At 41.9% G+C, this 15,043-nt stretch overlaps 1 protein-coding gene across 1 annotated transcript in view; it reads right to left on the bottom strand.

Moving 5' to 3' along the window:
- Window positions 1-247: 247 nt before the first annotated feature.
- LOC145405344 (protein O-mannosyl-transferase 2-like) overlaps window positions 248-15,043 on the bottom strand; it is a 37,340-nt gene continuing 22,544 nt past the window's right edge. The window contains exons 12-20 of the mRNA XM_080276755.1: window positions 13,330-13,487; window positions 12,090-12,181; window positions 10,655-10,812; window positions 8,141-8,300; window positions 7,528-7,542; window positions 6,073-6,213; window positions 2,400-2,472; window positions 1,850-2,051; window positions 248-490 (exon numbers count right to left, since the gene is read on the bottom strand). Coding sequence (XP_080132881.1) covers window positions 248-490; window positions 1,850-2,051; window positions 2,400-2,472; window positions 6,073-6,213; window positions 7,528-7,542; window positions 8,141-8,300; window positions 10,655-10,812; window positions 12,090-12,181; window positions 13,330-13,487 — 1,242 coding nt within the window. The remainder of the gene's footprint in view (window positions 491-1,849; window positions 2,052-2,399; window positions 2,473-6,072; window positions 6,214-7,527; window positions 7,543-8,140; window positions 8,301-10,654; window positions 10,813-12,089; window positions 12,182-13,329; window positions 13,488-15,043) is intronic.

Here is a 15,043-nt window from a genome sequence, read left to right as displayed (position 1 = left end):
GTGAGTATGAGGACATAGGGCCATATCGTAAGTGGTATTAGATTTTTCATGGCATCTCACCCTTAACAATCTACTTGCCTGCTGCAAGTAAATATCCTCAAGTATGTTATACCTTTTCATTATCGATACAGTTTTTACTAGTAACATATACGAGGATAGTGAAGTGCAACGTGCAAAATAAACCACTAAGTAGAATAATAGGCTCCATGAAATCTGTGGGGCCACTTTGATTACCGCATTTCTGCCTTTATTCCACAGCCGCATTTTCTACCATTCCTCGACTCGCATACGTCACTCCTTCCTGAACTTTCTCTGTCCCCTCAGATTCTTTTAAGCTCTTCCCAACCCCCCATTGGTCTCTGTCAAAGGTGGAGGCAGGGGCGGGGGAGATGAGATGAGGCGAGGCAGGGTTGGTGCTGAGGTTTGTGGCGTAGTAGAGGGTGGCGTTGATGTGAGGGTTGTCCAGGAATCCAGCGCTCAGACGGTCAATCTGTGAAGAAGACGACGAAAAAAATGTGATTCAGGGGTAGATTGGCATCAGCACCTTTTGTAAGCCACCCTCTTATTGTGGACAGCATTAAAAGAAGACTAATTAAACTATTTTTTCTTCATTAATCAGAGGGAAAGAGAAAGAATGTATGCTTCTGTGCCCGGATGAATAGCCTCCATATTGCACAATGCACACTCGAATAGCTCTTGGTCATGGAAACAATAATCATTCCAGTGAATGTCAAAGAAGTACTAAGGAAGAGTCTCCAAATTAGCATTTCCACTGTGCCACAGATGCTGTTTCACGAGAGGATCCACAAGTCATACTGAAACGATAGGGCGGATTGCAAAAGATATGGTTGCTATAGGAGGAGCTCAAAAGAGAAAAGACTGACAAAGCAGAAAGATTAATAATAACAAATCAATAGATTAGGGGTCTCTCCAAGACGGTCAGGGATAAGGGTCTGATGCTGTGCAAGCTGCTCTAGGATATTAATGACAGAAAATACAAAAGCTACTTCAAAAGATTAATCAGCAAATGGAGAGGTGACCCGAAGGTTGTGATAAACACTCGTTTAACTTACAAATGAGAGTTATGAGAAAGGAAAGCTGGAGAGATTGTGTTTCATTTTAAATGTCAGAGAGAATCAGGGGATAATTAACGGCGTAGATATATTTCGTTAGCAAATGACAGAAGAGCTATGACCAGAGCTTACAGAACTAGGCAGATTCAAGTTTGGGAACACCAGAGCAAGTTAGGCTACGACGCACATTCATGCAGCAGCCACCTCTGGTTTAGAAACTAGTATTTTTATCATTTTATTATCCGAATAGTTTGCATCAGTAACACGCAAAAAGAGGAAGAGGTGCAATGTGCAAAATTAACCGCTAAGAAGAAGTGGCTTCGAAGTCTTCAAGGCCACTTAGAAAACGGCCTTAGGACACGTTATCCTCCAAACTCTGCTTCTCATAGACACACGAGAGGCTTTTGTCTTATTCTCCTCGACTAAAGAGGCTTGCTTCACGCGACCTAGATTTTTACCCCTTTACAGTTGATTTTACTCAGCTCAGTGACAGGTAAAATTTCAGTACAACGTTCTACATCCTGTTGTAAGGTCATAGTATAACTTACATACAAGTTCTTGTCGACTAGCATTTTGTTCTAATGTCAATCTATTGTTGCAACTCAGAGTTCAAGATGGAGAGATAGCAGTTTTAGACAAAATTTAAGTGACAAAATTTACCTCTTCCTAGCAATTTATTTTGCATATCACTGCAAAAATATATTATCTTCTCTGTAGCATATATCTTCTTGATATGTTCATAGTTGTTTCTCTCTCTCTCTCTCTCTCTCTCTTACCGTGGTCGACGTCACCACCTCGTACTCCTTCATCCTATATCCAAACTCGGGCCAAAGCTGCCCCACGTAGAACAAATCAAAGCCCCGGTTGAGTACTGGGTGGGGCTCAAACTGGTTGCCCTTGATGTGCGTGGCTATGGGGAAGAAGAAGAGGTAAGAGGCGAGCAGGAGGGAGGCAGGGAAGAGGAGGAGGAAGGAAGTGAGATGGTCTTCCTTTCCTTCGTAGTCATCGTCTTTTTCTTCCTTTTCTTTGTTGTCTTCGAGGTTGAGGTGGCTTTCTTTTTCTTCATCTTCTTTCTCTTTCCGTTCTTCTTCCTTGTTTTCTCTTCCTTTCTTTCGTCCCTCTGTGTTTCTCTCAGCTTCTTCCTCCTTTCTCTCTCCAGTCTCTCCATCCTTCCTGCCATTTGCGTGATTCGGTTTTTCTTTATCGTCCAGCTTCCTCTCTCCTCTTCCGGTTTTTCTCTCTCGTGTCTCTGTACCCTTCTCAGCTTCCTCCTCTTCCTCCTTGATGTCTCCAATGTCTTCACCTTTCCTTCCTTTTCTGTGCTTATTTCCTCCCTTTGCCCTCCATTTTCGTCTTAGCACTGCAGACAAACACTCACATGCCCAGGTCAACATCACACCTGGAAAAAATATTTAAAATATACATCATCATCATTATCATCATCATCATCATCATCATCATCATCATCATCATCATCATCATCATCATCATGCACAGAACAAAAATGAAATCACCTGACTGTGCTAAATTATCATCATCATGATCATCATCATCATCATTATCATCATCCAAATTTGGTTTTCCACTAATATTTGGGTTTAAAGACGAAGAAGGAAATCAAAAGAACGGTTTTATTCACGTCTATCAACTGCACGAAGGTCGCTAAGGCCGACAGTCAGTTTTTCCTAATTTCTAATCATCCCTGGAGATCGATAGGCACAGTCAAATGTAAATACAGGTCCCCATTGCTGGCAAACAGAGACAAGTTAGAAGCACTCTTTGGCCAACAGTTTAACGGGCTCGGGAATCGAACTTGCAGGTGGAAGTACATGAGTTGATTCCCAAGCCGGACAGAGTATAGGACAAAGTTTGTTTCCTCATCGTCCCTGTTCACCCAGCAGCATAAATGGACACCTGGATCTAAAGGAGCGGGGGAATAGTTAGAAAAAAAAAAAAGAAAGCACAGTAGAAGGGGAGCTGCCATCAGGGTGTCTGTAGTTCTTCCACCTTGACTCGGCGTAGATTCGTTCTTTCCAGCTTACTTCCCGTAGCTTCAGTGGCAGAAAAGGACAGTTTTGCGGCTCTACATCTTTTCCACAGTTTTTGTTCAAGACTAACATCACAGTCTACAGTTGTGTTAATAAGTCGATATAACTCTGCATTCAAGATAGATTGCAATTTTAGGCCATATTATTGTGAAAAGAGTATAATGTACAGGGTCGTGCGTGCATTTACTCATTATCCAAACTTTGACAAATTTGGGCTCCACTCCACAGGCCTAACGCTTCACACAACAAAGCATTTAATGATATTATCTATGGGTTGGAGACCAATACGTTGACTGTGCTAAAACAATCATCGATATATATGCCAATGTAATGCATCGTAAGTTACTGTGAAGTATTATGAAGCAGGAAAATGATAATAAACGACTAGAGAGTGGATAGATTCAAATACAAATGCATTATCACCAGCAAAACTTCACAAGCGATCCCCTGCCTGCATAATGTTCTCGAGGTTACGTTGAGTTCTAATTGGCTCGGGTGATGCAAATTTTGTCGATATCAAAACAATGTAAATACGATACACGAGAATTTTGATGTAAAATATGCAAACTAAATAGCTAAAGTGGAGGTGCCATGCCACTTAAGCCCCTATCGCACGGGGACACTGTACACAGCATGCAGAAAAGAATGGACATTCAAACTCTGCTTTCTCTTTCACACAGTGTGCGTCGGCGGACTCCTTTATTAAGTCCACCCCACTCACTTGTCCATGCTTCCTAGCAAAAGACATGTTCATCAAAAACAACAACGGACGTGAACCAGCCAATGATTTTTGCAACAGATATTGCAGTCCTCACCCAGCACTCTGGGAGGAGGAAGAAGCATCTGCAAGAAGACTAAGAAGGAGGAGGAGGAGGAGGTCACTGCTGAGTTCAAGATACCAGACGATGCATACTACTCAGCCACAACTAGAGATAAACTCTATGAAGAAGAAGGAAATTACGGAGTTTGGGAAAGTAACGGTGAGCGTGGATCCACGAATGAATCTGGTGTTTCGCACTTGGTTGTCCACAACACTCGCGCGGCACCAAGTCTGAAAGTCCCTGGCAAAGTGGACGTCCGTGTGATGGTGGCTTTAGGATACGGCTCTTAGAAATTCCACCCAGAACGTCGGAGGGCCTCCTTCCTTCTCATAGTCTACTATTTTGTACTTTACGAGTATGTTGCTGTCTATCCCCCCCCACACACATTTTATATATATATATATATATATATATATATATATATATATATATATATATATATATATATATATATATATATATATATATATATATATATATATATATATATATATATATATATATATATATATATATATATATATTTTTTTATTTTTTTTTATTTTTTTTTTTTAACACCACACATCACCTCATCCGATGGGGAAATGTCTGAGAAGTTTTGTTACAGTCTGTTTTTGTTTTCATATGACGAAGTTCACTAGCCCCCAGTGCTCTGTATATGATCAGGTGTTGTCAGATTGGAAGATAAATTTGACTAGTAACCAAGGGGATTCATTCCTGCCTCACAACTAAGGCTCATGGAAATTCTCGCTACCACGACTTAATATTATTAGGTTGTGAGAATATTCAGATTCCCTCAAACGAAAAAGAAAAAAAAAAGAAAAAGAAAAACAGCCACCATATAATGAAAAGGACTGACCCTCACCCGTATTATAAGTGGCATAGAAAGCTTCGTGACACCTCTATCTCACCGATTTATCTTACAAATTACACCTTAACATTCTCTTGTATGTTACTTATATAGTTTTGATTTCAACATAGCTTGCATCACTACCATTCAAGAGGACATTGAAGCGTAATGTGCAAAATAAATTGCTAAGGAATAAATGTTGCAAAATCTTCAAAGGAACTTAAAGTACTCTTACACGTACACATTCTATTGTATTTTTTTTACATCAATATCTACACAATTTTCGTCAGCATGATGCAATTGGATACTGAAGGGGGTGTTACGGAATCTTCCCATCCACTTGGAATATGACAGAAATGCCAATATTCTCGCCATCTTGATTAGGTTATTTTCTGGCACCTCATTCTTGAATATCTGTTTTTTTTCATATTTCAGTTTCTTGTTCCCGTGCATGTTATTTATGTCTTTATATCGACATCACACACACACACACACACACACACACACACACACACACACACACACACACACACACACACACACACACACACACACACACACACACACACACACACACACACACACACACACACACACACACACACACACACACACACACACACACACACACACACACACACACACACACACACACACACACACACACACACACACACACACACACACACACACACACACACACACACACACACACACACACACACACACACACACACACACACACACACACACACACACACACACACACACACACACACACACACACACACACACACACACACACACACACACACACACACACACACACACACACACACACACACACACACACACACACACACACACACACACACACACACACACACACACACACACACACACACACACACACACACACACACACACACACACACACACACACACACACACACACACACACACACACACACACACACACACACACACACACACACACACACACACACACACACACACACACACACACACACACACACACACACACACACACACACACACACACACACACACACACACACACACACACACACACACACACACACACACACACACACACACACACACACACACACACACACACACACACACACACACACACACACACACACACACACACACACATTATGCTACCGTACCGTATGCATTAATAAACCACTAGGGGAAAGGTGTAGAGGGACCCTTTTTAGCTAACGAAGGCACGAGCATGGGTTACAACTCACCTGTAATCATGCAGGAAAAGAGGTAGGATGGGCAGTAGTGGTGGTAGTAGAGAACCCTGGACATGAAGTGGAAGGGGAGGTAGTGGAAGGCCCAGCATAACGCCAGCCACCAGCACCACTTCACTGTGTACCGGCACCTTTCTGTGGACGGATTCGCAGACATAGTTACGATCTCGCACTGTGCCATCAGGACGGTTCAGTACCCCTAAGAGACGTTTGGCCATTGATTGATTCTTTGTCGTAACGCAGATCCGATTTTACACGAGAAGAACTAGATACACTGAATGATTCCCCATTCAGCTTTCCTGATTCATAAAACAAATAGATAAATGAATAGGTAAATGAATAATAATAATAATAATAAAATCATCATCATCATCATCATCACCATCACCATCATCATCATCATCATCATAATAATAACAATAATGATAAGCAAAACACCACTTCTCTTTGCACTAGCGCCCTTCTACTCAGCCAAACCAACTCTCCTTAAGGACATGTTCTGTGTGGCATAAGAGATTTCTTAGCCCCCGTTCCTTAGCGATTTATTTTGCTTATAATGCCCTAATATTGTCGTGTACGTTATTCTTATCGTTTTGATATTAATATAGCTGCATCTATAACAAACGGGATAGTATAAAGGTGTAATGTGTTGGCCAGATAGCTGATATGAGATGCTAAATGGTCTCCTGTATGCCATTAAGACAACTGTTCTTCAGTTCATCATCATCATTATTATCATTATCATCATCATCCTCATCGTTATCCTTAGCATCATCATTATCCTGATCCTCATCATCTTCATTATCCTTATCATCATCATAATCATCATCCCTATTACCATCACCATCATTATCCTCACTATCATCATCATTATCCTCATCATCATCACCACCTCAACCTAACTTACCCCAACATAACCCAACAAATCTAACTTAATCTAACTTACACTAACAAGCCCCACCCCTTCCTCTTGAGTGTCATTCAAGTCCTTAGTGTACACAAGTTATCATCTGAGATCAGTAATACTCGAAATCTTGATGGCTAATTTTCAAGATCCACTGAACTTTGGGGATATTTAAACCTTTCAATTTTCCCGCCAAAACGTAAGTATCGGCTATTAACTTAAGGGGAGTAAGTATTAGTAATATAGGTTAACTTTAATACGTCTCAGTCAGAAGTATTGGATTCATCTATACAGGTACGAAGCAGTTGAATTTATTAGTGGAAAATTCATAGCTCCAGTAATGTATTGAAATTTGTGCTTTAACCTCCTTCAGTCTGAGAATGTACTGTAGTCACGAACAAATGTGCACCGAGAGTTCCCTGTCGGTATTGGATATTGCCTTTCACATGCCTCATTCCTCCTCGAACATCAGAAAGCATCCTTCCTTCTCATTCCTTTTTTGAGTTGTGTTTCATATTATGTTATTAGAACATATCCTGTAACACCTTTCATCGCCACAGCTGACAGGGAAGTGTCGGCGACCTTTTGCTATAGTGATAGTTCACCGTATTTTATCATGGCTAATACCGAACAGTTCTAGTCAGCTTGGATATTAAAAGTTAGTAGCAACGGTTGCACTAATAAAACTTAAACTGCGAAAGGGGAAGGCAAATGTTGAAGGTCATTAATAGGATGGATAGATTCTTAGATGTGATTAGCCTGAACCCAAAATTGCACAATGCACCCAGGTACGATATAGGGAATCCAGACACGTTCTATCTTCATCGTCTCCTGAAACTGAGGGCTTGCCTACACATTTGCCATCTCGCTTTTATTAACACGATCTTTTTGCTCAAGGACCCACATTCTATAGTGGTAGAGAGAACACGTAGCACCTCGTCAACAGCGATATATTTGGCACTTTAACATTATCTTGTGTATTATTGATATCGTTTAATCATCGGCCTAGTTTGCAGCAACAGCATTTAAGAGGATACGGAAGTGAATATATAGCTTAGGAAGAGGTGTTACAAAATCCCCGAAATAGTTTTGAATAAGACCAACAAACCAACAACATATATATGGTTCTTTGATTCCAGAGCTCACCTACAAGCCAACGATGGTGCCGCACTTCCCGCTTGAGGCAGAAGGATTGTGCCGCGGTGAGGAGAGGCGTGGCGAGGAGGGTGGCCAAGTTGAGGTAAGTGAGGAACGGGTTGGTCATCCCTACTGTGAACTGTTCCTCTCCATTCACAGTGTATGCACCCATTGTCTGGACCTGGAGGTGGTACAGAGAGAATTAGTGTAAATGAAAGAGAGAGAGAGAGAGAGAGAGAGAGAGAGGGGGGGGGGAGGGCAAAGTTCAGACAGGTGAGGAACGGGCTGGTCATGCCGACTGTGAACTCTCCCTCCCCTTTCACAGTGCATACATCCATTATTTCAATCTGAAGGGAGTGATGTGAGTCAGAGGCGGATTCAGGCATATTTCTAAGGTGTTGTCCCTATGTCTCTCCAAAGCAATGAGCATTTGCCACCTACTTGCTCTCACAGAACTAAGTAACGTTTGAAGTTTTAATATGCTCTTCAAACTACTGAATCGAAGTACAGTCTCTGAACACGGACGTAAAATCTATACAGTAACTTGCTAACTAAGGATGGGTTTGTATAATGTCCATGTGGGAAAAATAACACACTAGCCTGGAAAAGATCTATCAATCTTTCTATCTATCTATTCCCAGACGCCTTAATCCAAACAGGGGTGGCCACAAACAAATCGCCACCATGTCGCCCTGTCCCCCGCCATTTAGTTTCCCTCCCCCCAGCTAACATACCCCTCTCTCAGATATCTTTCCACTCCATCCCTCCATCTCATGCCATACCAAGTTATGAAAGTCTCTATTCAGTGTGTCATGGGGGGCTTCGTAGCATTTCTTCCTTAGCGATTTATTTTTCATTGTACATCTAAGCAATCTCTTGTGTTGCATTTATATCTCTTTTTTATCGACATACATCACATCATTATCATACAAGAGGATATTGAGGTGTACTATGCAGAATTAATCGCTAAGGAAGACTTGTTACGAAATCTCTAAAGCCACATACAGTACGACCCATTGGAGAAGCCTTACATGACGCAAAGAAAGTGAAATGACTCTTGAACCACATCTGAATAGACCGTTAGTGTTAGTGCATTTTTGTCTCTTTATCCAGGCAGAAACACATACTAAAGCGTCTGACAATAGATAGATAGATAAATAGATAGATAGATAGATAGTTAGATAGAAAACCATATTCCACTATCATCCAGAGAGTATCGGTTTACAGAATTTCAAGTGTGTTTGTTTTTACACTTGATTCGACTGTAAACCTTCCTTCTATCCCACTCTGCCCACAACCTCTCTCTCTCTCTCTCTCCCTCTCTCTCTCTCTCTCTCTCTCTCTCTCTCTCTCTCTCTCTCTCTCTCTCTCTCTCTCTCTCTCTCTCTCTCTCTCTCTCTCTCTCTCTCTCTCTCTCTCTCTCTCCCTCTCTCTCTCTCTCTCTCTCTCTCTCTCTCTCTCTCTGTATTTGTGAGTGTGTGTGTGCGTGTGTATACATAGTCAGATAAACTGTTACTAACTGCAGTGGGAGAAAATGAAAAAGCAACTTCATTCAGTCATTCTCTCTCTCTCTCTCTCTCTCTCTCTCTGTATTTGTGAGTGTGTGTGTGCGTGTGTATACATAGTCAGATAAACTGTTACTAACTGCAGTGGGAGAAAATGAAAAAGCAACTTCATTCAGTCATTCTCTCTCTCTCTCTCTCTCTCTCTCTCTCTCTGCCCATATCCTTAGCTCTGTAACTCCACTTTATTTGTGATGCCTGCCTAGCTAGAGTCCTTAACCTGATTTTCCTTGTTATCTGATCTTCTTCCTGTTGTTGCCCGTCTTCCTTCCCATTTCCTTACTTTTCTTCCTGTCTTCCTTTATCTTTCTCATTAACTCTCTATTACCCTCTATCTCTACTTTCTGTTACCCCTTATTTGCGTCTCTGTAACTCTCAAGAATATGCCTGTCACACCTTTATCTATATATTACTGTGTATATCTCTATAACTCTATTTATCTCTATTACTTCCTATCTGTCTATCACTCCCTATCTATCTCTATCACTCTCCATATATCTTTCCCTAATTTCTAATCTATCACTCTTAATATATCCTCCAGTCACTCTCTATCAAGTTATCACTCTATCAAAAACCTTTCCAGCACTCCCTCTCTACTTTTCTGTTACTCTCTGTCCACTCTTCTGTCACTCCATATTTGTCTCTTCATAATTTCCTATCTATCCTTCCAATACTTCCAATCTTCCTTATGTTGCCCATATTTTTTCTCCTTGTTACTATGTAGAGAGAATGAAGAATGAGAGACTGATGAGGAGAGTGTGAGTGAGATGGAGGGGAAGAAGGGAAGGGGGAGAAAGTTGATGAGATGGAGGGAGCAGGTAAAGAGGTTAAGGGTTGTGTGAGCTGGAGGGAAAGCAGTCTGATGGCAGAGGACAGAGAGACATGGAGGCAACTTCCGAGATTAAGGCGCCTGGGTATAAATAGACAGATAGATAGACAGAGGCAGACAGATAGACAGACTTCCTTGGTTTACCTGCCAAAGCGTAGGCCACATCCAAGGTCTAGACGATCGTTCCATTTCGTCCTTCGTCGGGGCCAGTACTGCGTTGCCTATAAACATGTTGAGGTGTTGTTGTACCAGCTTACCCCACAGGCCCACCGTGCGACTCCGGGCCGATATTCGCTTCGGTACTGTCGTGTGCAAAGGGTACTTATTGATCTAGACTATGGAGGCTTTAAAACGATATAAGTAGCATACAACAGAATGTTAATGTGAAATATATAAGTCGCTAAGGTTCTGTTCTGTAACATACAAACACAGTATTTTCTTGTGTGTTATTGAGGCAAATCACGTTGAAATTAAAACGATTTAGACTGTATCCGAAGTATAACGAGTTGATATATATATTGTTTAATGAAAAGGAAAAGGTGTTACGAACCCACGCCTAGCCACCAAGAGTATGGCCCTCCATCTCACAGTCAGTATGAACGAGAGTTACGTGAACTGGAGGGAGAACAACCTGATGGCAGAGGAAACGATAACGTGGGAGTGATATGTCTGTGGTCATTCTCACCAGGACTAAAACGTCTGGCTACAGGTAGATAGACAGTAAAATAGAATACGTCCTACAAATTGCTAAGGAAGAGATGCTACGAAGCGTCATATGCCGCTCAGAATACTGCCATGTGGTGAATATAGGTAGGAGTGAATAGAGTCCGGATTCAAAAACAAGCATCTCCCGTCGTTAGTGTTTTCGCAAGAAGTGCAAGGAAGGAAAAGAGATGATTTTGCCCACATATCTTATTTTTCCAAGCAGAACGACAAAGGACACCTCTGATACCCGCACCCACGCTTGTGGTATTCTAACAGGAAGGAAGTAATTATTCACTGGTTAGCTCTTAAATGACGCCCTTCTGGCTCTCAAGCCGTCCCTGTACATCTAACTGCCACTATGCTGCCCTGGCCCCTTGTGTCATATTTACGGCTACTCCAACGCGATGCAGAGACCCAGTCGACTACCTGCACACCACACACGCCTCAGACACAACCCAGACACACACCAGACGCACACCAGACAAACCAAATAACCCTTCCTCATCCCTAGACACTCATCCTCAAAACGCATGATCCCAATTCTCCTAAAAGATACAGGGACATGTTAAATTTGTGAGTGACTGAACCAGGCAGGGACATGCACTGGACCTGGCTACCCCGGTGGGTGCGGCAGAAACACAGTCATCTAGTTACAAGCTGATACTGATCATGATATTTTACTTGTTTTCTGTGGGAAGAACAAAGACCAAAGAGTGCAGAATCTTCCTGTGTGTCTAGCTCCTCCTGCAAATCAGATTCAAGCTACGGCAAGGAATCAGCCGTAAGTATATTTGAGAATCCCATCCCATATTAAAGGAAAGCAACGGGCTTCAGGAATTGGATTTACACACTGGGCTCTAGGGAACGTACTTACACAGTGGACTGGTATTCCAGTTTATATGCCACTCTAGTCCCGGCTGGTCACCATTTCTCGTGCACGTCACCTCCTTGGCTCCGTTGAACGCCCTGGAAGTTGGAAAGATGGTGTGAGGAGAGCTGTGTGTGAAATGAATTTAAAAAAAAAAAAAAGCAATAAAATTATTTTTGTTTGAGTCGCACGACGCTAGACTAGAATAAAACGATACGAAAAACATACGAGAGATTGTTACCGTGCAACATGGAAAAAAAAAATCGATGAGGTTGAGGTGCTACGAAGCCTCTTATGCTACATGGAATACGGTTTTCAGACTGGACCACCTCGTCATTCTTTATCTTGCCTTGGTATTACAAATCTATCTCCACCTACTAGCCTGATAAGCAAATGATAAAGTATTGTTAAATTCCATCCATCCATCATCCAGTCGTACGTTGTCCCATGAGGAGCGCAGGAGCACCGGGACTAGGCAAGTTGGTCCTGACATTTAAGATGAGAGTGACCAACCTCACTCATCCCTGAGTGGCATTACGTGAGCAACAAGCCCCAATCACCCTTTGGATAGAAAACCTGCACCGGCTCAATCCGACTGGAGTGCCGTAATTACCCACTAAACCACCAAGCGCCAACATTTGGTTATATGGTTACCACCCAGCGTAGTAAATGGTTTCCTGGTGTACAGAAAACCATTTGGTTTGTCACTCAGTGTACAGTAGAGTCACCCACAGGCAGAAGGAAGAGGAAAGAATGAAGGAAAGAAAAACAGAAGAGGGAGTGTAAAGTCACTCGTAGGCAGAAGGACGAGGAAAGAATGAAGGAAAGAAAGACAGAAGAGGATAGAAGGAAAGAAGGATGGAGGGGAGGAAAGAGCAGACACCCGAGAGCAGCACTACATCGAGTGAGTTAAATTCGTGTAAAAAGTTCTTTTTCCATTTACTATCATGATAAACGAATGGTTAAATGCTGTTAAACCCAAGCATATAAAAACTTTGTCGTCATCTACACTCCTGGTAAACAAGCGATGAAATATATAACTAATCATATAAAAGTCTGTCTACTATCCTGAAAAAAAAAAGTCATTATTCAAGCATATATCCCTATCAAAACAAAAATGATATACTGTTAGTCTTTTAATCACATACCACTGTTTGGGTAGTTGACCATTTTAATTGCCCTCGAGTCAACAATTCATCATTCACTCATCACTCACTCACCCCTGCACTTTCTCTCGTACACTCACCACTGTTTGGGCAGCTGGACTTTCTCGTTGGCCTTGAGGTAACAGTTCAGTTTGTGGTGTTTGAGGCGGAAGTCGGTGTTGATGATGGTAAGAGGTGTACCGTTCTCAGCACCAACCACCTCCAGCTTCCACGTCTCCATTGGCCCACCTGCCCCATCCTGACGAGTAAGAAACTGGTTATGATTGAGATACAAGTGGTATGGATGATTTTCTTCTTATTTCCGGCTAATTACCTCGAAGGAAATCTTCCGAAAGCTACAGAAAATCGTCTAAAGATAATGGAAGAAAGTTGAGATAATAGGAAAAATTTAATAGGTAAACAGGTAAAGAATATAATTAAATAAAGAGTAAGGCAAAAATCAGTTATCTGCACCCTTCAGTTTCAAAAGTCTCTGGTAAGCGCAAAACATCGTTTAAAGGTAACAGGACTATGGAAAGCCGTATTGATGATGGTAAGGGGTGTCCGTCCTCTGCACCATGCACCTCCAGCCTCCATATCCCCACTGATCCCTCTGCATCATCCTGACTAAAGTGAAAAGTGACTGGTTTGCTCAAACATATTCACGATGAGTTCTTAGTCGTAATTAACTTCCCTGTCTGTCTGTCTGTCCTTCTGTCTGTCTGTCTGTCTGTCTGTCTGTAAGATTTAGAGACACGAGAAGATTATGTATCCAATATTACGTGTTCTTGCAGAAGACTGATTCAACCTAATATTATTTTACTATGGTCACTAAGATTTTTTGTTCCTCTGAACATGAATCCAATGGAACGCAGGAAGCAAGTGCTGCACCCCACCATCCTCCTTTAGGGTGGTGGGGGAGCTGGGGGATGTTTGTGCATCTAAGCAGGACCTCCGGCCAGATGCATCAGCGCCACCACAAGAAGGCGTCCCTCTCCAGATCTCATGTAAAAGCTTCTCTAACGTTTCCTCTTTGCCAGTTTTTTTCTGCGTTGGGCACAATAATATTCCTTTGCAAATTACGTCTGCACTCTGTCAGTATTTGAAAGACATGAACTGCACAAGAGAATGGCTAGGTTTATTATTCAGGCTAAAGCATTAAGAAATATCTATCTGAAAGCCTCCAGACAACACGGAAATACGGGCCCAGGAATCATGTAAGTAGCCTTGGAAATTTCGTAGCACCCGTTCCTCAATTATTTTTTTTTTTTTTCACTTTACACCTCATTATCCTCTCGTGTGTTATTGATGCAAATCATATCATTATTTAAAAGATACCAATAATAAACAAGATAATTTTTAGGCGCAATCGGTAAAATAAATCGCCACGAAGGAAGTGCTGCGTAGTCCCCCCTGTCTTCAAATGTTCAGTGGATGGAATTTCAGCAAGTATAAAGAAGAAAATGCAAGACCGTAATATCATCTCATCAGGAGATAATAAATTCACATTCTTCCTGAAAAGTTTCTCCTCCGCACTTTGAGAAATTTTTGGTTGCACACACACACACACACACACACACACACACACACACACACACACACACACACACACACACACACACACACACACACACACACACACACACACACACACACACACACAAACACACACACACACACACACACACACACACACACACACACACACACACACACACACACACACACACACACACACACACACACACACACACACACACACACACACACACACACACACACACACACACACACACACACACACACACACACACA

Source organism: Coenobita brevimanus, chromosome 66 (genome assembly GCF_032717465.1).
Source record: "Coenobita brevimanus isolate Jiangsu-jjx chromosome 66, ASM3271746v2, whole genome shotgun sequence".
NCBI lineage: Eukaryota > Metazoa > Arthropoda > Malacostraca > Decapoda > Coenobitidae > Coenobita > Coenobita brevimanus.
The sequence above is the reverse complement of the archived record's forward strand: the minus strand, read 5'-3'. Positions and strand labels throughout refer to the sequence as shown.